This window comes from Macadamia integrifolia, chromosome 3 (genome assembly GCF_013358625.1).
Source record: "Macadamia integrifolia cultivar HAES 741 chromosome 3, SCU_Mint_v3, whole genome shotgun sequence".
Classification (NCBI taxonomy): Eukaryota; Viridiplantae; Streptophyta; class Magnoliopsida; order Proteales; family Proteaceae; genus Macadamia; species Macadamia integrifolia.
This window is the reverse complement of record NC_056559.1, coordinates 23035327-23057753: the sequence shown is the minus strand read 5'-3', so window position 1 is coordinate 23057753 and position 22427 is coordinate 23035327. Positions and strand designations below refer to the sequence as shown.

General features: G+C 38.5%; 1 protein-coding gene across 2 annotated transcripts; it reads left to right on the top strand.

Moving 5' to 3' along the window:
* Positions 1 to 9237: 9237 nt before the first annotated feature.
* LOC122073326 (homeobox-DDT domain protein RLT2-like) lies at positions 9238 to 20785 on the top strand. 2 transcript variants are annotated; one of them, XM_042637895.1, is made up of 3 exons: positions 9238 to 10098; positions 10199 to 10684; positions 20412 to 20785. In XM_042637895.1, exons 1-3 carry the CDS (start codon positions 9981 to 9983, stop codon positions 20552 to 20554), a joined length of 747 nt encoding a protein of 248 aa, XP_042493829.1. In that variant the 5' UTR covers positions 9238 to 9980; the 3' UTR covers positions 20555 to 20785. The 2 variants fall into 2 exon arrangements, with proteins under 2 accessions (XP_042493829.1, XP_042493828.1); XM_042637894.1 differs by having other exon boundaries at positions 9255 to 10098; positions 20406 to 20785.
* Positions 20786 to 22427: the final 1642 nt, after the last annotated feature.

Below are 22427 nucleotides of genomic sequence, written 5' to 3'. Positions count from 1 at the left end.
CCCCAAAGCATATAATGGTCATGAGTTCATCTTGGGGGCTATTGATTACTTCAATAAATGGGTATAAACCCAATCATATGCAGTTCTCACATTAGCCAAGGTAGCAAAGTTCATTCAAGAAAATATCATTAGCTAGTATGGAGTACCACAAGAGTTGATATCAGATCAAAGGATCCTATTTCTAGGGTAAGACTGATAAGATTTATACAAAGTTCAGCATCAAGAGACATCGTTCTACCACTTACAGATTGCAGATCAATGGGGCAGTAGAAGAAGCCAACAAGAATATTAAGATCATTCTTCAAAAGATGATCAAAACACACAAGGATTGGGTAGACAAATTGCCACTTGCATTATGGCCATATCAGACTTTTATACAGTCCTCGACTAGAGCAACTCCATTCTCCTTGGTATACGGAGTCGAAGTAGTGTTGCCAGTAGAAATCCGAGTGCCATCCTCAAGGGTACTTTTTGATAGTCCGCTACCAGAAGGAGAATGGGTCAAGGTGAGGCATGATGAACTCAACTTTCTTGATGAGAGGCGCATGAAGGCCATGGACAATCTAAGAAAGTATCAATTAAAAATAGCGAGGGCCTTCAACAGGAATGTGAAGCCAAGACATATAGAAGAAGGCGAGCATGTTCTACAAGAACAAAGAGCCCCAATTCATGACTCAAGAGGGAAATTCAAGCCAAATTAGAGTGGCTCATTTACTGTTAAAGAGATTCTGCCAGGCAAAGCAGTGAAGCTCACAAACCACAATGGAAAAGAATTTCAAGGATTGGTCAACCTGGATCAACTCAAGAGATATTATGTTTGACCAGGTGAAAGGCCTGAACTACGCTAGACCTGATTCCTCCCAAGGGATATGTAGGCAACTTGACATATGCATGTGCGGTCTTAACCATCTCAAGACAATAAATTGGTTCTCAAATTAATAATCAAGGTACCCAAAAAGATCAACATAGATTGTGTCCCACAAGAATCGCCATTTGGTATATATGACCATTAAGTATCTGTCATTCTCCTATGGTCCATCACATCTCATCTAGAATTTTATCTTCCCTAAGAATCTCCAGTCGGCATGTATTGCCATTAGGAATCTACCATTCCCCTATGGTCTTTCCAACGCTCATCCAGAATTTCATCTCTACTCTAAAGATCACCATCTGACACTAGTAATCAAGGTCAGTTCATTCTCACCCTTGATCAGTTAAAAGAAAGACTTTGATGCACAGTGGTAAAGGTTTGGTTGCGTCAATGGCTAATGTCATTATACCTCTTCTTTGCTTAATATGGTTTCAGGAGAGGCTATGGACTCTTTGGATGAGACATTGAGGAAATAGACCTTGAACATCAGTATTATTACTCCAGGCCTGCTAGAATCAGTGAACATATCTATGCTCAGTCAAATTAGAGGAATGAAGTAACATCATGATTTGCTCCGACAAGTGCCTCAATATTGAGATATTGATCTCCATGTATTCCGGTTCAGGACCATTGAAATTTGCCCCACTCTGGAAGAATTTCGGATCTGTATGCTATCTCCACTGAATGGTGGATTGATCCAACCACCATTGAAGAAAAATTACTCAAAAGATATCCGCAGCTTCTTTGGATGGACAAAGAAGGAAGCAAAGCAAAGCATTTCATCAGTCGTGACAAGATTGACATTTTGAAGGTTTCTAGAATCTTTACCCAGTATGTGTCATTAGGGAAGATCCATCAGCAAAGATCACAAGATGCGTTTTTGCTATGCATGATATTCCAATATGTTCTTTGGACTCCAAGACGTGGTGCACCACTCGTTCTGATAGAAGTAGTAAATAGTTGAGGGAAGGAAAAGACATCATCCCTATAGCTTTGACAGAAACGCTGAAGGGACTGGATGATATGTGCCATAGTCACAAATTTAAGACTGATCATTACCAAGGAAGCCACACTATTTTCCAGCTTTGGCTACTTGAAAATTTGAAATTAATTGAACGCAGACTTAGGTTTCCTTACTATCAAGGTGAGGAAGTGGTCCCAGAATTCAAGCTCATCATTGATTAGGAAGAATACCTGTAGGGAAGGACTGCACGGAACATTGCATGGAAGCATCCCCAGTGGTCATAGGATGACTTACTGTTGAAGACCCCTAGATACAATTATGTGAGTTTGATGGGTTTGACCCATACATCTTTCTACTTGCTTACTTACATTAGCTGGCAATACAGACTGGAGGTAGAAAACCCAGAAGAATTGGTGGGTTTTCATCCACCCCAAGAATTGTCTCTCCACATTATAGCCCATCTTTCCTCTCTGTGGTAGGAAAGTTATGTCTATTTTCATGTAATCCATTTACTTTCACTTGGTAGTAAAAATATGGTGACATTTGGACTTTCACATTATTCTAGTTATTCTAATGAATACTCGAGTTGTGGAATTAATCATGCCAAATAACCCCAAATGCAGGAAAAATTTCTTAAATCAAGAAGTTTTTCCATTTCAAAATAAAAATGTCAAAGCACATAAAGAAAGAAAAGAAAAGAAAAGATAAAGAAGGATGAACAAACATGGAAAGGGAAAGAATTAAAGAAAAATATAAAAAAGGCATTTCATCTGTATTTTATAGGAACGGAACCTAAAGGAGTTAGCTTCCTCATCGAACACTAACATCTTTTGCAAGAATGGTGCAAAACCTTGTAAACGATGGTTCGGTCTTAACATCTTTTGCAGGAATGGTACAAAACCCTATAAACAAGAATCAGACACTAACATCTTTTGCAGGAATGGTGCGAATCCCTATAGTTAATGATTTGATACTAACATTTTTATGGGAATCGTGCGAATCCCTACAAACTATGACACAAAACCAATGAATCAGGTATGATTCTAAACTTTGAATAGTTAGAAGAGATTACCTGTTGTATTTTCAACTCCATTATTATTGAGCAAGATGATGACAATACATGCTCTGGGTGACAAAATGTGGTCGTCCTTTTCTTTGCCCTTCAGCTGTTGGCACAGGCCTTGGCCAAAGAGGGGCATTTTGTAAACACCCAATCTTGCCACCCTTCCCCAGCAATGATGATACATAGATCTTGGTTGCGACTTCTCATTTCTAGTTGATAGAGATGTAGATGACTGAGATTCCCTTACCCAACGAATCCCTGCTTACCCAAACAAAATCCCAGAACCATATGCGGGAGAGAAAATGTCCAAATTTTGACTTCGTATACACGGAGGAATCCGGTCCAATGTGACCATATGGATGGATAGTGCTCGAAATTACAATTGCAACAATATATGGTGTGTCAAAATCAGACCAACGAATCTCCCACAATCATTCCCGGAAGTTATCCCACACATGTGTACACAGCCGTCCACCTGTGACAGCCACCCTGTTCTGTTCCCTTCGAGCCCTTGACAGCTACTGGACACCTATGTCTGCTGCTTGGCACCCCTGCCAACTATCCCGCACTCCCATATTTTCCCAGAACATCCCACCGACCATCGGAATTTTATGCTAAAAATTGGATTTTGGGAAAAGATCCCCCTTTACCCGCTTACGCGCTCCCGCTAGTATACCAAATATCTTTTCACCTTTTTGGGTGAAGATAAGTTTCCTTTCACCTCTTTAAAAAATTATCTTTTCACCTTTTTGGGTGAAGAGAAGTTTTCCTTCACCTCTTCCAAAAAATATATATTTTCACCTTTTTGGACAGCAAAAATATATTTTCACCTTTTTGGTTAATGAGAAACTTCCCTTCACCCCTTTGGCCCAAAATATTTTTTCACCTTTTTGGACAACAAAATATATTTTTACTTTTTTGGGTGAAGTGAAACTTTTCTTCACCTCTTTGGCCCAAAATATCTCTTGACCTTTTTGGGTGAAGAGAAATTTTCCTTCACCCCTTTGGCAAAAAAAAAAACTGTAAATACGCCCCCTTCCTTTGAAAAAGACACCCACTTGCCATTTTCTAGTTATTTGTGAAGAGCACTTTCTCTCTCCTAAATCCCCTACCGCTTTGAGGTGCTTCTAGTCTTCGAAGAGATCTTCGTCAAGATCCAAAGTGTTCTTCGGTCCTTCGAAGCACTTCAATCATCTTTTCCAAAAATATATGTTTCAAAAATCCCAGCCGAACCCCTGCCGAAGTTTGGACCTGACTTTTTTCAATAGTAGCCTTTCCCTGACGGGGAAGCTCTACCGAAGTTCCAACTTGACTTTTCTCGGAAGTAGCCTATCCCTAGCGAAAGCTCTGTTGAAGTTCCGACTTGACTTTTCCCGAAAGTAGCCTATACCTAGCAGAAGCTCTGTCGAAGTTCCAACTCGACTTTTCTCGAAAGTAGCCTATCCCTAGTGGAAGTTTTGCCGAAGTTTCAACCCGAATTTTTTCTAGAAGTAGCCGACCCTAGCGGAAGCTCTGTCGGAATACCAACTCAACCTTTCCCGGATGTAGCCCATCCCCAGCGGAAGCTCTACCAGAATTAACAATCCAAAAGTAACCAACCCTATGCCGGACTTCTATCTGCACACTACCATAGTCAACATCTCACAAAACAGGAAGTTGGAGGTCAAGATCATCTTTCCCTAAGCCAGGAGAATCTACAAGAAAGTCCAAGCCAACCAGGGGCCCACCCCTCTTAACCCAAAACAGGGGTCAAATCTAGGTACAATCTCTCTCCTCATTTAGCGCAATGTAGATTTTTAATTAATTTCGTTTTAATGTACATAAATAGTTAATTTTATTTAATGTACATATGTTTGATAATTTAACCATGCATGCGAAATAGGAATAATTGTGGAAAATATTCGTTCTTAAGCATTTAGTAAGAAGACCGGTTAACCGAATAGATTGGGTGTCTAACACCTTCTCAATTCTACAACTTGACTCTTTCCCCGAATCTCTGGACCAGACCGACTTTCGGGCCCTTTTCTTTGAAATTGGGCCCACTCCCAGGTTCTAGGCACATAATCCTAGGTGGTGACTCCAACCCTTTTTTTGCATGATCCCAACCCCCCGTATTGGACCATCATCAAGCCCCGTCTTTATAACAAACCCGACACACCTGCAAAATAGGCCTCCACGTATTTCTAAGCGACGATACGACGGTGCGGGGCCCGCAGAAGCACACACAACTAACACTTTCCTTATCCTCTAAGATAAAGAGAGAGGAGAGAGGGGCCAAACGGAAACCTTCCCCCGACGGGGAGAGAGTGATCAATTCGTGGGCCACTACCCTCACAAAAAGCAAATAACATAACGAGGTAGCCCATTTCAAGATGGATGTTAGAAGGTGCAAAACGATAGAAGCAAGTGGACCTCTGGCCTCTATTAGCCCACATTGGTTGCCAAGATTGAATCGCTATGAAAGAGCAAGGTCCGAGGCGAAAATTATAAGGAGAATTGAGAGGATCCAATCGATTCGATAGAGGTGGAGCAAGCCCTACTAGTGTTGGCACTATCTGTTCCATTACGTAAACCCCTTTACTTGTTGTCTGACTGGTTGAGCTAGTTGTCGTCCTATACGTCAATAGGCGGGTTAGGATCAAGCGATGGTCGAGCTAATCTATGACTACCCTCTAGAGTATTGCTTGATCGTAAAATTTTTTTCAAATCGTCCTTTCGATTAAGGCCCATCTTAGAGAAAAATGGCTGATCGCAATAGCAATGCAAGTGGGGTTGATGGACCCTAGGCACGTTATGATCAATTATTGATTTCTACTTGGCCATTCTCCAAATTAGTTCCTGCCCACTTGTCATATAGACCAAAGTTTTGATTATGAAATGTGATTAAAAAAAATACTAGTCCAACTGCGACAATGGGTAGTCCACCACTAGTTTTCATTGCGATGAGAAAGGTTTTAGTTCATGGTATTAACATCGGTATCAATTGTTGCTAATATTGATGCTGATATGGATCGACTGTATTAGTCTATATTGGGCTAATTTTATTACAAAACTCACTTTTAACTGTATCAACTGATACTATTACTATCAATCATTGTACCGATACCTAAATCTATGGTGATGAAAATCACATGATATTGAAAATCGGATAGAACTAATGGTTAAATTGCAAATCAAAATCATAAACTGTTTTCATTTAGTCGCCATTTAGGCTGATTAATTGAAAATCGGCTAAAAGTGGATGTTTTCAAAACAAGTTTAGTTTTGCTACACGTATGTTGAGGAGCATTTTTGGAAGCAATAAAGGACAAGTGCTGAGTATTGAGTGTATGTGCAACTATGGCTAAGCTATTCTCTTGCAAACCATCTGATTTTTATGAATTGCCTAGTTTGCTTCATTGGTTTTTATTTTGTTATAGTTATTTGGGCAAGGTAGGGGTGTCACTTTCAGGCCCGACTCGATAGGTCCAACAAATTTTATGACCTTATCTAGACTAGCCTGATTAATAAACATGTCGGGCTTGAGCTCGACAAGTTTATAAACACGTAGTACATGGTGCAAGGGGTAAGCCCGATGGCCACCCGATCGAACCGTCTCGTTTACAAGCCCGACTTGCCTCAACATGTTTAACCCAACAATTTATATGTATATTTTGATTTTATTTTTGGTAGAATAGGGTATATATTGATATTTTTATCAATTATTGAATGTTTCCACTAAAAAAACTTTATTGAATGTAATTAAGTGTAAAGTTTTTTCTAAATTGTTGATGATTGAATAATATTTATCAAAGTTTCTTAAATCTATGACAATCAAAGATTGTTTAAGGCCCATTTAAGGCCCGATTACATCCTGATTAGCCTGATTAGGAGAGGCCCGGTTGAAGCTTGGAACCCGACCGAGCCCGACATGAGACCTACCAAGACCAACTCTTCCTTAAATAGGCAGGTCACGGTACAAAGGTATAGGCCCATAGGTTTGGCTAGGACCGACCAAGACCAACTGGCCCAAATCGATTGACAATCGTAGGGCAAAGGTTCTTTGAACCAACGATATGCTCTACACCAAGATACATTAAATATAATTTTCAATTTTCATAAGAGAAACAAAAATAAAAAATAAAAAAAATCATGTCATTGGGCATATGGTACAATATTGGTTCAAAGAGACTTTACCCTTATTTTTTTTTTAAAGGGAACATTTGTTTATGGAAAAAGGAAGCTTGCGTTGCCCTTGTCCAAATTCTAATATACCCCTATTATATGATAAACAGTGGGGCCCACACTAGCACTCTCCCTTATTCTAACCATGTGGGCCCTATTTAGATCCCATATGGATGATGCCATTCTCCGGACGCTTATAGGGGCAGTGTGTAGATTCCTTCTTATACTTGCCTAGTGGGAAACTCTCCTCCCCTTTACTTAAAACCATTATTTGTTTCGTCATAATAGCAAATCAAATCGGAATTGGGCGCTTTTGGTTTATCTCCGGTATGATTTTGGAAACCATGCCCCCAATCATTTGGTGGGCTAGTATTAAAAATGGTTCTTTATCTCTTGTAAATGTGTGTCAACTCATGTGGCTATGGGTGCTAGTTTGGTATCGAAACCCATACCAAATTATTGTAACGAAGGAGATTTGATACGATTTTGGTATGACGAAATAGTATATTCTCGGTATAATGCAATATCGGTATTTAAGACCAAATCATTCGGTATGTATTTTATCGTATTGAATACCAAAGTCGTACTAATTGTGTACAAAATTCCAAATCCTTACCACTTGCATATTGAATTACCAGCTACGTATACGTAAAAGACAAAAAAAGGACAAAAATATTGAATATAAACCGTAGCGTGGGGCTCCTTTGTGGCGCAGTAGTGTGCGGTGCACATATGGCAGTTGGGAGTGCTCTTAACTATCGGATGTGCACTACACACCCCGCTGTACCGTAGAATGACTAGATCCCGAAACTGTATTCACCAAATAAGACACCATAATTATATCGAACAAAACTATAGGAAAATAGTTTCAATTCGGTACAGTATCCATATTGAAATATAAGAATTTTCTTGCTATCATATGATTTAGGTATCTACTCTTGGGGCCTATTTGATAACATTTCTGTTGTTTCTGTTTCTGTTTCTGTTTCAAGAAACGGCAGAAACATAAATTTTCGTTTCTAGAAATAGAAAAGGAATTGAAGGTGTTTGATAAGTCATGTTTCTGGAAGTCGATAGTAATCAGTGAAAGAATGACCATGAGTCGTTTTCAGAAATGGCGAAACAAGCTGGGTCGTTTCTTGAACCATAAATAGGTAGAAATTTCAATTTCTATTCTTGAAAACAAGTGAAACGAAACAGTTTTATCAAATGATTTTTGCTTTGTTTCCAAAAGTAGCAAAAACGCGCTTCTTGAAACGTTATCAAATAGGCCCTTGGTTTGCTGTACGATATCGAAACTATACCAAATGCCAAATATTGTATCGATTGACACCCTTAATTTGATTTCATCCGGTATAGTTTCCTTGTTGATGCTTTGTCTTGATTTCTTGGTGATGCTTTTTCTTGCTTTGTAAGTGGTGGACTACAAGGATCTGGCTGAACCAATTTGACCAGGTGATTTCTTTCTACCCTAGGTGACGGAGATCGAAGCCAAAGTTAAAATATCATTTCTAAAGTAATGAATTCAGTTTGATTCACACCCCCCAAAAAAAAAACCTTGATTTGATTAAAAAAAAAGAAAAAAAAAAAACCTAAAAGATAGCATTGCTTCCATGAATGCTTCCATTGTCTCCTATGCTAGGAGCCATATTGGCATTACAAAAAAAAAAAAAAAAAAAAAAAAAAAAGACCTAGCGATGTAGTTTATAAACCTAGACACAAGGAGGGTCGAAATGACCGCTCCACACCATGAGAAACACAAATTCCACCGAGTCCAGCGAGGACCATCCGGAATGGAAGCAAGCGGGTCCCACCTCATGCGGGGCAAGAGCGTAAAATAGCGGGCCGATGCAATCGCATAAACAGGGATTGGATTTAGCATTGATTGAAAAGGAATGGAATGAGAAAGGAAAGGACATGAAAAGAAAGAAAACGTCAACGCCAGTGACCAGTGTGACCAGACCCCAAGTCTTCGTACGTACCGAAGGACAAACCTCGCGACCGGTTTGGATTTTTTTTTGGATTGGATCATTTCTTTTGGTTTTTATAGAGAGAGAGAGATATAGAGAGAGAGAGTGAGGACTTAAATGACTTGATAATTATAAAAGAAGCCCAAGAAGAAAGGTCAATTCTATGCCTGTTTTCCTAGTAGTTCTACTGCAAAGATCTTGACTGAAGCAACTTTTGATCCATCCGAATGGAATCTTAATTGGGTTGGGAACCATAAACGACGCGGTGGAAAAATAACAATTCTCGTCTCGTTATGGAAAACAAAGTATCAAGAAGAGCTCATAAAGATTTCAGAACGAACGAATAAGAAAAGCAAACAATTGGATTCGTGAATTGCTCAATCCCTCGTCCGGTTTCAAAGCATCTTACCCTTTTCGGTTTTGTTTTAATCCAACCGAGAAAAGGCTGACTCTTCCTTTATTTTTATTTTTTTAAATTAAAAAAAAAAATCCTCACAACTCGTAACGTTGTGGAAGAAAGATGGAAGAAACGAGAGAGACTGTTCGATGTTTCTCTTTCTTCATCACCTGTTTAATTCTTAGTTGTTCATCATCATTATCATCAATCTCTCACACTTTTTGTTTTCTTCTTTTCTTATTAAAATTATTATTGTTGCTATTATTTGCTCTTCCTAATTCTTATTATTCCTTTGGTTATTATTATTTATCGCCCTTATTCTTTCATCAAATCTCACCGCACATCTCCAAAAAAAACTCTTTTTTTTTTCTTTTGTATTTCTTCGCTATCAAGTTCAACATCAACAAGAATTCACATTCCTAAAACATTTCCAAAACCATATACGGATGCCTTGACCCATTCTTTCTTTTTACCCTTTTCAAACCCTAGTTTCCTGTTTTTGTTACCTCCATCTCGATTGCTAGGGTTTGATCGATTCTCTGCTTGTTCCAATGGAGGCGGGTTCAGCGGAAGGAGACAAGAAGAAGCCTCCCGAAGGTGGGGAGATCAAGTCGAAGCGGAAAATGAAGACGGCATCTCAGTTGGAGCTTCTGGAGAAGACCTACGCTGGTTTGTAGAAAAATTTATCTATTTCCTGATTTTTGGTTGATTTGTTGATGGGTTTTTGTTTCTTTTTTTTTTTTGTTGGTTTGAATTCGATGGTTGACAGTGGAGACGTATCCGTCGGAGGCTGTGAGGGCGGAGCTGTCGGTGAAGCTGGGACTGACGGATCGACAGTTACAGATGTGGTTTTGTCACCGGAGGTTGAAGGATAGGAAGACTCCACCTGCGAAGCGGCAGAGGAGAGATTCGCCGGTGATGCCTCAGCAGACTCCGGTGGCGGGGGATGAAATGATGATGGTTGAACCGGGGAATGAGCCTGGGTCAGGGTCCGGGTCAGGGTCGAGTCCGTTTGGACGGGCTGAGGCTCGGAAGGTGGTTGTTGCCCGACCTTCACCACCAACTCCTCAGCCCAGGGTGACTTCTGCTGATATGCCCATGATTAAGAGGTACTATGAGCATCCACAGTCGATAATGGAGCTCAGAGCCATTGCTGCTGTGGAGGCACAGTTGGGAGAACCATTGAGGGAAGACGGTCCAATTCTGGGAATGGAGTTTGATCCCTTGCCACCAGATGCATTTGGTGCGCCTCTTGGTAATTCTTCTTCTTTTGTTTTTCATTCTTAAGATGGTGGTTAACTTCATTCTCTTTTCGGGTATTGACCGATGATGCTAGTGTCATCTTATGAAGAGTGGGACTGTGTTACCATTGATAATACATGAAGTATGCTATTTTCTTGCACATTTGATTTTCTGTAGTTTCAACTACTTACTGCCCTGTTTATGTCATGTTGATTTGCTGCATGTTCGATTTCTCACGCCAGTGGGAAACTGGTAACTTAGACTCTACATTTTTCGCATGGTTCAACTATAAATGAAAGCAATGGTACACTGCAATTTCCTTGTGGTTGAACTAGAAAGGGAATGCTGATTAAAAAAAAAATTATAAGGGGGAACACTGCACAAAAACAAATAATAAAGGGAAACAGTGCACAATTATGATAATCATTGTTGTTGTTTTTGTCATAGTTACTATTTATCTTTTTCTGTTATTTGCAGAATACAAGGAGGCTTTACTAATATTGGTGATATGCATAATTTTGTTTTATGTCGTTGAGTTGATATTTTACCATTCTCTCTCCAGGAGTGGAAAGGATAGTAGTTTCATCATATGGAGTTGGAATGTGTTTCATTGACAAAATGGACAATTATTTGGATGTTGATTTCTATATTATCAATTGTCCATTGCTCCTCATAATTTCATGCTTATTTCCTATGTGTTAGATTTCTTCCCAACTAGAAGGCTCGACAGATCTTTGTATAAGGATTGTAAGGTTATACTTGGGGAGAGCTTAACCACTCAACATAGACAGCTGGTCTTGGATATGTACATCAATGTAGACATGTAAGATAATGGAACATTTTTGCCCTAAGATAAGTTGATGACAGTGAAAGGAGGTACCTTAGATTCGTTTATTGATAAAGTGGTCAGAAAAGGAAAGTGGGATGTTGAGGGAGACACCAATAAGATGTGGAATGAGTTGATGGTCTGTATTAAAAAAGTTTCTAAAGAAGTTCTCTAGGGAGTGATAGGTATTCTTTAGGCCTCTAGGGAGACTTGGTGGTGGGTTGAGGAGGTCCTGGAAGCTATTAAGATTAAAAAAGCTAGTAGCTTTAAGAAATGGCAAAGGACTAAGGACGTAAAAGATGAAAAGAGGTATAATCTTGCTAGAAGTGAAGCTAAAAAAAGCAAGGGTGAAGAAATATGATGACCTTTATAATAGTGTACACAAAGGGGAAAAAACTATCTGTAAGATTGTCAAAATGAGAGAAACGAAGAGTAGAGATTTTGACCATGTTAGATGAATTAAAAGTGATGATGGTAGGGTGCTAGTAAGGGATGAGGATATTATGAAGAGATGAGAAGAATATTTTCCTGATTTACAATCAGCTTGATTTACAACCATGCTGCGGTCGAGTTGATCGTAAAGCACTCTCTCCCGGTGGTCGAGCTAGTCTACGACCACCCCTGTAGTTTTCTTCGCTTGGTAAGCTAAGCAAGCCTGGTTCTCCGGGCATTATGGTAGGACATGGATCGCTCATGACGAGAATGGCCTTTCTGTACCAAATGGAGACATCTCGAGTAGGATTGGCATTCATCAAGACACCACATGCGATAGTTATACACAAAAGGTTAGAATGGCTGAGGTTAAAGAGGCCTTAAGAAAGATGAAAGTAGGCATGAAACCTGGCTCAGGTGAGGTCCCAATAGAAGTGTGGAAGGGCTTTGGATTATGTCGGTTGTCTTGGTTAACCAGTATGTTTAACATGATTATGAGCACAAGGAAAATGCCAGATGAATGGAGAAGAAGCACTGTAGTTTCGATCTACAAAAATAAAGGGGATATCTTGAGCTGCACTAACTATTGAGGCATAAAACTAATGATTCATACCAAAAAATTATGGTAGAAGGTTATTGAAACCCACCTGATAAGAGAAACTCTATCTCGGAGAATCAATTTGGTTTTTTGCTAGGTAGATCGACAATTGAAGCTATTTACTTGCTCAGGAGGCTTGTGGAAAGACTTAGAGTTTGCAAGAAGGATCTCCTTATGATCTTTATTGACCTAGAAAAAGCCTATGACAAAGTCTCTAGATAGTTAATCTAGAGAAAGAAGGCTGTCAAGTAAATATGTGGATATAATTAAATATATGTATGAGGGCGTGGTGACTAGTATGAGAATTATGGGAGGTCAAGGAAGTGATTTCCTAATTGCAATTGGGCTACATCAAGGATCTACTTTAAGCCCATATTCTATTTGCATTTATCATGGATGATTTAATCAAAATCATTCAGGAGAAGGTTCCATGTGGATGCTCTCTGCTGATAATGTTGTTTTGGTTGATGAGTCACAAGCAAGGATTAATGCTAAGTTATTTAGATCAACCTTGGAATTAAGAGGTTTTAAGATAAGTAGAACGAAGATTGAGTATATGATGTGTGACTTTGTTCACGCTACGATGGATAATGGTATGGTGAAGATTGAGGAGAGAGAGAGAGGTACAGCAAAATGATCATTTTAGGTATCTAGGGTCAATCATAAATAAGGGAGGTGATATAGAGGAGGATGTTTCATAAAGTATTAACGTGGGAGTGTTGAAATGGAGGGGTGCATCTGGAGTGTTGTGTGATAAACATATTCCTTTAAAGTTTAAGGGAGGTTCTATAGGATGTGCGTTAGACCGGCTATGATGTACGGGGTGGAATGTTGGGCAGTTAAGAAGGGATGTTCTATAGGACATGCGTTAGACTGGCTATGATGTGCGAGGTGGAATTTTGGGCAGTTAAGAAGTGTTATATAGATAAGCTATGTGTAGTAGAGATGAGGATGTTGAGATGGATATGTGGCAAAAATAGGAAGGATAAGATAAGGATGGACCGTATTAGAGCTGATTTTGGAGTTGCTCAACTCATGATCAGCTCCAAGAAAGCCGTTTCAGGTTGTATGACCATGTTCAATGTAGGCTTCAGGATGCACCAGTAAAGAGGAATGATCTGGTTCAGATTAAAGGATCTAAAATAGCTAGGGGTAGACTTAAAATGATTATAGGCGAAGTAATGAGGAAAGACATGCATAGTTTAGGTCTTGTCCCGAGTATGACCTCAAATGGATCTAATTGGAGGGCAAGAATCCATGTAGCCAACACCATTTAGGTGAGATTTTATGGATTGTTGTGTTGTGTTCCTTTCCTTTTACTTTTACTTTTCTTTTGCTTCTTTGATCGTGTCCATGTAGCCGACCCCATTTAGTTGGGATCATAGTTAGCAAATTCGGATTCGGGAATTATTCGGGCGGAGAATTATTCGGAATAATTCGATTGATTAATTTAAGGATTCGGTCAAAAAAGCGGTCAAAAAAGCTTATTGGGTTTTGTTTTTTTTTTTAAATACTGTTTAAGTGGACCGAATAATTCGGTTCGGTCCGAATTATTCTCGTTTTATATTCACTTTTGAAAAAATCGCAAATTTTACCGAATTTTATTTTTAATTCGGATTCGGTCAGAATTTTTGATTAAATTTGGAAAAATTCGGTTCGGCCAAATAATTCGCGAATTATTCGGCCGAATTGATAACTAGGGTTGGGATAAGGCTAAGTTGTTGTCTTGCCCCCTTCGATCATATCCACCACTCCTCCCCCCTGATGGATTGTATCCCCTCCCTCCTCCCTCCTCCCTCCTCCCTCCTCCCTTCCCCCTTTTTGTTTGGGTTTTCTCCCTTTTGCTTGGCTTCCTGTAAGCCTCTCCCCCCTTATATATTCTTCTCTTTTAATATATTTATTCATCCAATAAAAGGGCTGAGTTGTTGTTGTTATGTTTGATTTCAGACTCTAGTGAAAGCCTGAAACCTATAATACTGCAACTTTCATTTGGTTTAGCTATAAAATGACACAAATGTTACACTATGCATTCTACTCATAGTTCAGCTGTAAAAGGAAACATTGTACCCTTGCCACATATAGTTCAGATGTAAAAAGGAAACAATGTACTCTTACTATCATCGTCGTTGTTATTTTTGTCATCATTATTTTTTTTTTCTATATTTCACGAATATGGGAAGTCTTTACTACTAGAGGTGGTCCTTTATTCTTTTGATTTATGCGCTTGAGTTGGTAGAGATGAGAATGTTAAGATGGATAATGTAGAACTAGAATCACAAGTGATCCTAATCTCAGGAAGGATCTGAAATTTTGGCTGAATAGAGAAGATGTCCTCAAATAAGTTTGGTTCTAGCTCTTAAACGCTCTCACAACAAACAAATAAAAGGAAAATAAGAAAAGAAAGAGAATTCAATGGAGGGTTGAGAAGGGGGAAGAAGAAATAGTGAATAAGCATCTCACCCTCGGGTTTAGGCAACTCACCTAGGGCATCTCACCCAACTGTATCCCACAGCACAACAACATAAGCCATCTTTTTTTTTTTTTAAACTTATATATTTGTGTTCAATGCTGATGCCCCTTACAAACTTATATAGAAGACTCAAAACTGACTCAAGCACTAAAAAGGAAAGACCTAACTCGATCCTTAACTAATTGGGAAGCCTAAACTGACTAGGAAACTGAAATAACAAAGGAAATAGACTCAAAATAGGACTCTAACTGAACTAATGAATTAAATCTTGTTTTCCTACTTTCTATCCATATTTTAGGCCCATTAAAGTGGCATATTACAAAGAAAACCCATGGGATCAAAGACCCAACACATACATAACCCAATCCAACCCAAGGCTTATTTGCAATAAATAAGCCCATTAAATAACTTATCTGCATCAATGGATGTGCCAAAAAAAAAAAAATAGGAAGGATAAAGTACCGAAGGAATGTATTGGAGCTGATTTGGGGTTGCGCCGATTAACAATAAGCTCTAAGAAAGTTGTTTGAGGTGGTATGATCATGTTTAACAGATGCCTAGGGATGCCCCGGTAAGGAGGAGTGATATGATTCAGATAGTAGGAGCTAAAAGAGCTAGGAGCAAGCCTAAAATGACCATAGGAGAAGTTGTGAGGAATGACATGCATACGTTGGTCTTATACCAAGTACGACCTTGGATAAGGCCTATTGGAGAGCAAGGATCCATGTGGCCGACCCTATTTAGCTGAGCTTCCCTAGCTTGCCGGGCTGGCCTCTTTCCTCTTATTTTCATCTTGCGTTCTTCATCTTTTTTATGTCTTTTTGATTTTTGTTTCTCATATCATTTCTTATCCTTCTTTTCTCTTCTCTTCATCCCCCTTTATATTTAGACCTCAGTTTTTACCTACTTCCTTTTGTTTGGATCCATGTAGCCGATCCTATTAAGTTGGAATAAGACTGAGTTTATTATTGTTGTTTGAGTTGGCAGTTTTACTGTTCTTCAGTACTGGCAAGGATGCTAGCTTTGTCTTATGAAGAGTTGGAATTCCTTTCGTCAAAAAAATGGACATTACTGTATTGTTTGTTTGGTTTCCAAATACTCAATTTCTGATTGTTTCTGTAGATATCATGTTAAATTTCTTGAAGGTTTGATTTATCAAGGATATTACTTTATTGTTTGTTTTGTTTCCAAATAATCAATTTCAAACTGCTGCTGTAGATTTCATGTTAATTTCTTGAAAGTTTGATTTATTACGCTAGCAAAAGACCTCGAGGCTTTTACACAGCAGTTGACAACTTTAGGAGGAAACTCTGTTAAAAAAAGGTGAAATATTATTGTCATAGCTCATGAGTGTCTTTTACGTTTCCAAAGCTCACAAGACACCTACTCTGCCATGTGGAATGATGAAGTGCCCATTTCGAGGTTAAAGAGGATATGGTCTAGATTAGCCATTTGTCAAATTTCAGAGTTTAATTCAATCAACCACCTTCTGTGTATTGGCATGCATCCTGTATATGTCCATGCATATGTACCAATACTCTAGCTGGTACTGTGCACTGGCCTAACTCTGAGCAGATGTAGATAGGAGGAACCATGAAAATGGATGGCTTAGAGCTGTCTTGTGACTTTCATAAATGTCACAAACCATTGTGGCTCCAATAACTACAAAAAAAAAAAAAAAAGCTATAAAAGGCTACCTTTTGCCATGCAATTTTTTTGGTTTTTTTCTGAAATATAAGGAGATATCATCTCATTCGTTCTGCATTTATGTTTGAGCTACCCAAATACCCATAGTTATTAGTGATCCCCCCCCCCCCCCAACACCTAAAATCTTCTTACCAGGGAAAAAAATGCCCAAAATCTTCCTTTATTTTCTTCCTTAGGCTGTTTCATATAGGAGGTTCTCTCTCTCTCTCTCTCCCCCCCTTCTCTTTTCAATAATGACAATTCAGAGTTGAATTAAAAAATCATATATATATATATATATATTTTAATTTAGAGTTGATTAAGGAAGTACTTTATTTCTCTTTTCATATTTACTAGGAAACTTTATGGCTTCAGCTTATTTGGAAACCTACAAGTTACTCCCCTCCCTCTCACCATCTCATGTCTCTCTCTCTCTCTCTCTCTCTCTCTCTCATGCATTTGGGTTCAATGCTAGTGTTGGAGTAATGGAGAGGAAACAGTGCAAGAACTTTTGAATGTTCATACCCTTGCTTCAGAAAAAAAAAAAACTTTTTAAAGTTTTCTCAGGGTCTTATGGTGGTGGAAATGTGGGGTGGTTGGTCTTTTTTTCTTTTGATCGTAGTCACGGAACTTTAAGACTACAATATTCTTGGTATTTTTGATGATTGGGAGAATGTTCTTATTAGGAAGTTGGGCTGATTGTAATTGTATGGGGCTCCTCTCGTGAAGGGTACTTAATGCTCTGAATAGTGTCCTTACAAAGGTTTCTGTTTTTTGCTTTTACAGTTGAATATAGATCTTTACCTTTCTAGAGAGAAAATCTGGAAAAGGAACACTGTTACACTAACCAAATTTTGTGTGGTTCAACAATAGAAGGAAACAATGTACTACAATTCTCACCATGCGTTGTTGCTATTATTATTAATTTCCCCCTTTTTATGAATGGGGAAAGCCTTTCATTCTATATTCTATATAAGACGGATCTTTCGTGGGGGAAGAACTTTTGAATTTTCTGGTAGCAGCTGTCTGTTTCAAATTTTCTGGTTACCAGCTATCTTTAGTGCATAGGGGACTCCACCTATATGTTATAGTTGATGAGTTAGAAGAGAATCCTTAGGCTTAGTGTTTGAAGAGGCCATTGGACTGGATAATCGCAGTGCACTCCATCCGGTCAGAGTGTCGACTGAAAAGGCCCAACTGTCCGCAGTCCCTAGGTTGGACAAGCTGGCTGCAGAATCTAATTGTTTGGGTTGCTGATAGCTTTGCCCTGTGTGATTGTTTGGGTTTTTGATCACAGTTTTAGAGATTGGAATTGGCACCAGAATTAGTCGCTGCTGATTCCATCGTTTTTACGGCGGTAAGGTGACGGAGACGTTTGAGGGTCTTTCGGAGCGTTTTAGCGATAAGGCGGGCATAAAGCGTCGCCTTATCGACTAAAGCGTTCCTGTGTAATTTTTTTATAAAACCAATCTATTTGGCTCAAATCCTAGTTGAATCCTATTACTCATTATGTTAAATAAATATTAAAGGTTCATATTCATACCAATGTAAGATATTTATCAAGAAAACAAATCAATAAAGTGAATAAACTAAGTTCATCTTCATCAATCATCATAACATATTAACATATAATATAAATACATAATTATAAAACAAAATTATAAATATAAAGAAAAGAAGACATAAAAAATACAAGTATTTATTATACTTACCTCTATGATGCCAAATGAGTGCCTAAACCCTAAGGTCGTCCACTATATTTCTACTCCTATCAAAGAAGAATGAAGCCCACTGTTGTCGGAGCAAAATGGTCGGTGGTTCTTCTTTGTTCCTTGATTCCTTCTCAAAGCCCTTTCTTAAAACCCTTGACAAAATCCAAACCTTGTTTGTGAATCGTGTTTTTGTTTTGTTTGTTTTGATTATTTTTGGTGGAGTAGAACTGATCCCATACATCTCAAGTGTTAACAAAACTATACACCTTAGCAGCGCCTTAAAAACTATGGCTGATTCTGATCCAATTCCAATCCCAATCAGCAGGAATCGGTTGGAATCGACTAAGGATTAGCAAGAATTGGCCAAAAAGCCCTTAAAACCTTGATCTGAATTGCAATGAATCTCAGCCAATTTCGATCCGAATTGGCCATTTTGATGCCCGATTTGTTTTTAGGAACATTATTTATTTATTTAAATGAGAAAAAATGTTGTTGAGGCTTGCTGGTGCTTTGAGTCTCTTTATGCATGGAAATTTCTTCCTCTTATGACTGGACAAAGTTATTTTGTTTCTTATTATTTTCATCATCTGGATCCCTCTTCTACTGAGGTGGAGAACCTTGTGAATGTGGAATGCTTGTATTATGTTGTGAAATGATGCTTAAGGAAAGTTGCAGCTCTTGAAAATGCCACTAGGGGGGTGAAAGGTGGCATGCTTTAAATAATGAATGGGAAATTTCTAAAGAAGTTTCTTGTTTGAAATTAGTCTGGTGAAAACAAGGCAGGCCAGAAAATAAGGGTTATTTCTTCGTTTTATTCTTGCTCTATTTGTTAATCTTCTTCTGCTTGGGTGTTCCCTGAAAATTGATGATCAGATCCTGAGTTTTCTAATCCATTGAAAGTTCTTTCATCTTGGAGCTCATATTGTGATACACTCTTGGTAATCAATATTTTGATCATCTTTGCTCCTTTGTTGTCATAATTGGAGCTGTATTTTTCTATTTATATTAGGTCACTGGTTAATCAATCAGGGTTTGAGGAATCGGGGTTGGATCTTTGGGGCATATTTTCTATGAACGTCTGTTCTTTGGTTAATCAATTAGGGTTTGAAGAATCAGGGTTGGATCGGTGGAATTGCCTGATTCCTATTCGAATTGGCCTAGACTACCCAGGTTCCGGTCGATTCAGATTGGGGTTTCTGGTCAATTGTTGCCGATCCTTGGCTGATTCTTGCTGAATTGAATCGGAATTGGTGGTGACAGATTCCGGGGCCCATCTCTTTGAACCATGTAATCAATTTAATGAATGAGAATAACTACAGTGTTACAGTAGTGTGAAGGAGAAGGTCAGAAGCACGTAAAAACAAAAATTCTGCTTGAGAGTGGCAAGAGAATGAACAGGGAGCTGAGATAAGTGGAGGTACTGACCTTTGAGAAAACATGAATGGCTATGTACTGGAAAAGAGGCCCGTTTTTCTTTTTTTGAGAAAACATGAATGGCTATGTACTGAAAAAAAAAGGACCTCTTTGCCAGTACATAGCCATTCATGTTTTCCCAAAGGTCCTAGTGTGAGTGTTTACCTATGCCTTGCTTAAATGTATTACATATGCTGTCATCCTCTGATGATGGTGAATCTTACTTAGTTCTGTTGTTTATGCATTATTATTAGACAGTTTGTTGCTACACTTCAAAAAGACGTATAATAAAAAATTACTTTAATTGAGAAATGTTAGATAAAATAGAAAGGGCATGTCATTATATCATTCTTATATCTTGGTTCAGATGCATTAAATTTTGTTTGACTATTGAAAGCATGATTTAGGTGCACTTTGCGCATTCTTTAATGACTTGGGAAAGTTTGTTTTGTTATTTGCCTTAGTAGTTAGTAAATAAAAGAGAAAAGGAATTTGGAATATCGATGAGTAGTTCTTCTAGTTTCTTGGAATTTGAATGGTAAGAACTGTTTAGAGCAGATTATCCAGCTAATTTTATGAATATTTTATGTGGATCAGCAACAGTGGGTCAGCCAAAGCAAGCTGCACGGCCTTACGATGGCAAAGTATATGAGCGACATGATGCTAAGTCATTCAAAGTTAGTTATCTAACTTATTCTTTCTTGTCCTGTTGCGTTCTTAATATATGTATGGAAACGTTTTTATGAATTCAAAATCTATTAAAGGAGGAAAGGAATGGGATTGTATGTGTGTGAACGGGCATGTGTGTGTGTGTGTGTGTGTCCAAGGGTGGTGGTGGTGGAATGCAACTCACTGCCTTTGGGTTGTTGGGCCTCTCTAATTTTTTGGGAAACTTAATACCCCTTGTGTATTATGAAAGAATGGAAAACGAACATCAGAGGAGCCCACAATACCCCAACAAAAAGACTTTTAGAATTGTGGTATCTTCATCTGATTGATCAGCAACAACAAAGTTCAAATTTTGGAGTTCTGTAAGCATGTTAGCATGGCATTCTACTTCTTCTATGGAAAAATAATGTAGGAGCTAGTTCAGCTAAGAACCAACTCTATAGGAGGATTGATACACAGATGTCCAACAGTTAAAACTACTCTTCGAGCAGTATTTAACAGATCAACAAATTTCAGTATATAACACTCACTGGAATTGATTGGAAAAAGAAAGAAAGAATTAGAAGATATGTAGAAGGATAGATTTGGATTGAGCCTCTTACTCTTTCCCGAGCCTCTCACCCACTCATAGGCATCTCACCTAACATTGACCCAGTCACAGCTTCTCTCAGGACAATGGTTTGCTAATAGCAAGCCTCATTCTTCTTATTAAATTGTTTAGGACCTCTAAGGGTTATGTACTATATATAGGCATGAGTGACTTGCCTCCCAAGAAAGTAGAAAGAGAGAAACAAAAACTGAAAAGGAAACTATCTTCGTGTCTGAGGACAAGTTACATGAAAAAAAAAAAAAAAAGAAATAAAAAAGGAAACTAATAATGAAAGAAAGTCTCTAGAAGATCTTCCTTGTGCACAAAGTATCAAACTCAAAGAGGAAATAAACTGAAAAAGGAAACAATATCCAGCAAAGTCTTCACCCTTCTAGAACTTTCCAAATCGAATCCTCGTGCTGTCTTGTTGTCCAACACTTGACTAAAGATAGAATCTTCCAAACATGGCAATTTTTCTGGCTGTGTCACTGTTCATGTGAACAGTGTTTTGGCCTGATCTTCGACTATTTTTTTATCCACGCAACCTGTCCTTAGATGTACTCCCTTGAACCAATCAAGAACCAGGCCACACCTGACCAGCTGTCTCCCACAGCAATTCTGGATTGGTTTTGGGCCTGGTTCCTTTGGTACTTGAGATCTACATCACAAAGCCTATCTGAGTCCCACAGAGATTCTGGACTTGTTTTAGGGCCTGGATCCTTTGGTACTTGAGATCTAAATTACAAAACCTATCTTTTGGTGCAGAAACTGTAAGTTTATGAATTTCACCATGTACCATGAAATGTAATTGCTGACTGTGCCAATGTCTGCTCCTGGCATCTACTTTGTCAGCCAATTTTTCTTTTCTGTTGACTGCTTGAGAGATTGGCATGGTGCTCCAAATTTGGATTTGATGAACAGTTTACTTTTCATAGTAAGAAAGTTAGCTGCAGATTTTCTGAATTAGTTTTATTTATATTTGTAACAATACGAAATATATGCATTCCGTTAATGGAAAGAAGACAATCTTCTTGTATGCATTCTTTCATTTGAGGACTCTCACATATGTGATATTCCATTAAGGACTTGACAGGATAGTGGGGGTATATATGTGCAGTTCACAGAATGATAAGTGGAAAAATTAATGACATTTCTTGATGTTGAATGGTGTAATGACTTGTGTCTAATATGACACTAACCTTCTTTATTTATAACAATGGAGAGAATGTTCTAGAGAATTACAATGACAGGTAAACCCCTTAGGGTTCGTTTGGTAACTGACACTTTCCCTAAAACCCATAAGACCCATTATTATAACACTCCCCCTCAAGGTGTTGTATATATATCACATATGCCCAACT

Bases quoted from the DNA above. Each gene is read 5' to 3' on its own strand.
- LOC122073326 (XM_042637894.1), top strand. From the start codon at position 9,981: ATGGAGGCGGGTTCAGCGGAAGGAGACAAGAAGAAGCCTCCCGAAGGT. The intron at 10,099-10,198 runs GTTTGTAGAAAA...GATGGTTGACAG, and splicing joins TCTGGAGAAGACCTACGCTG to TGGAGACGTATCCGTCGGAG. The intron at 10,685-20,405 runs GTAATTCTTCTT...TATGTGGATCAG, and splicing joins TGCATTTGGTGCGCCTCTTG to CAACAGTGGGTCAGCCAAAG.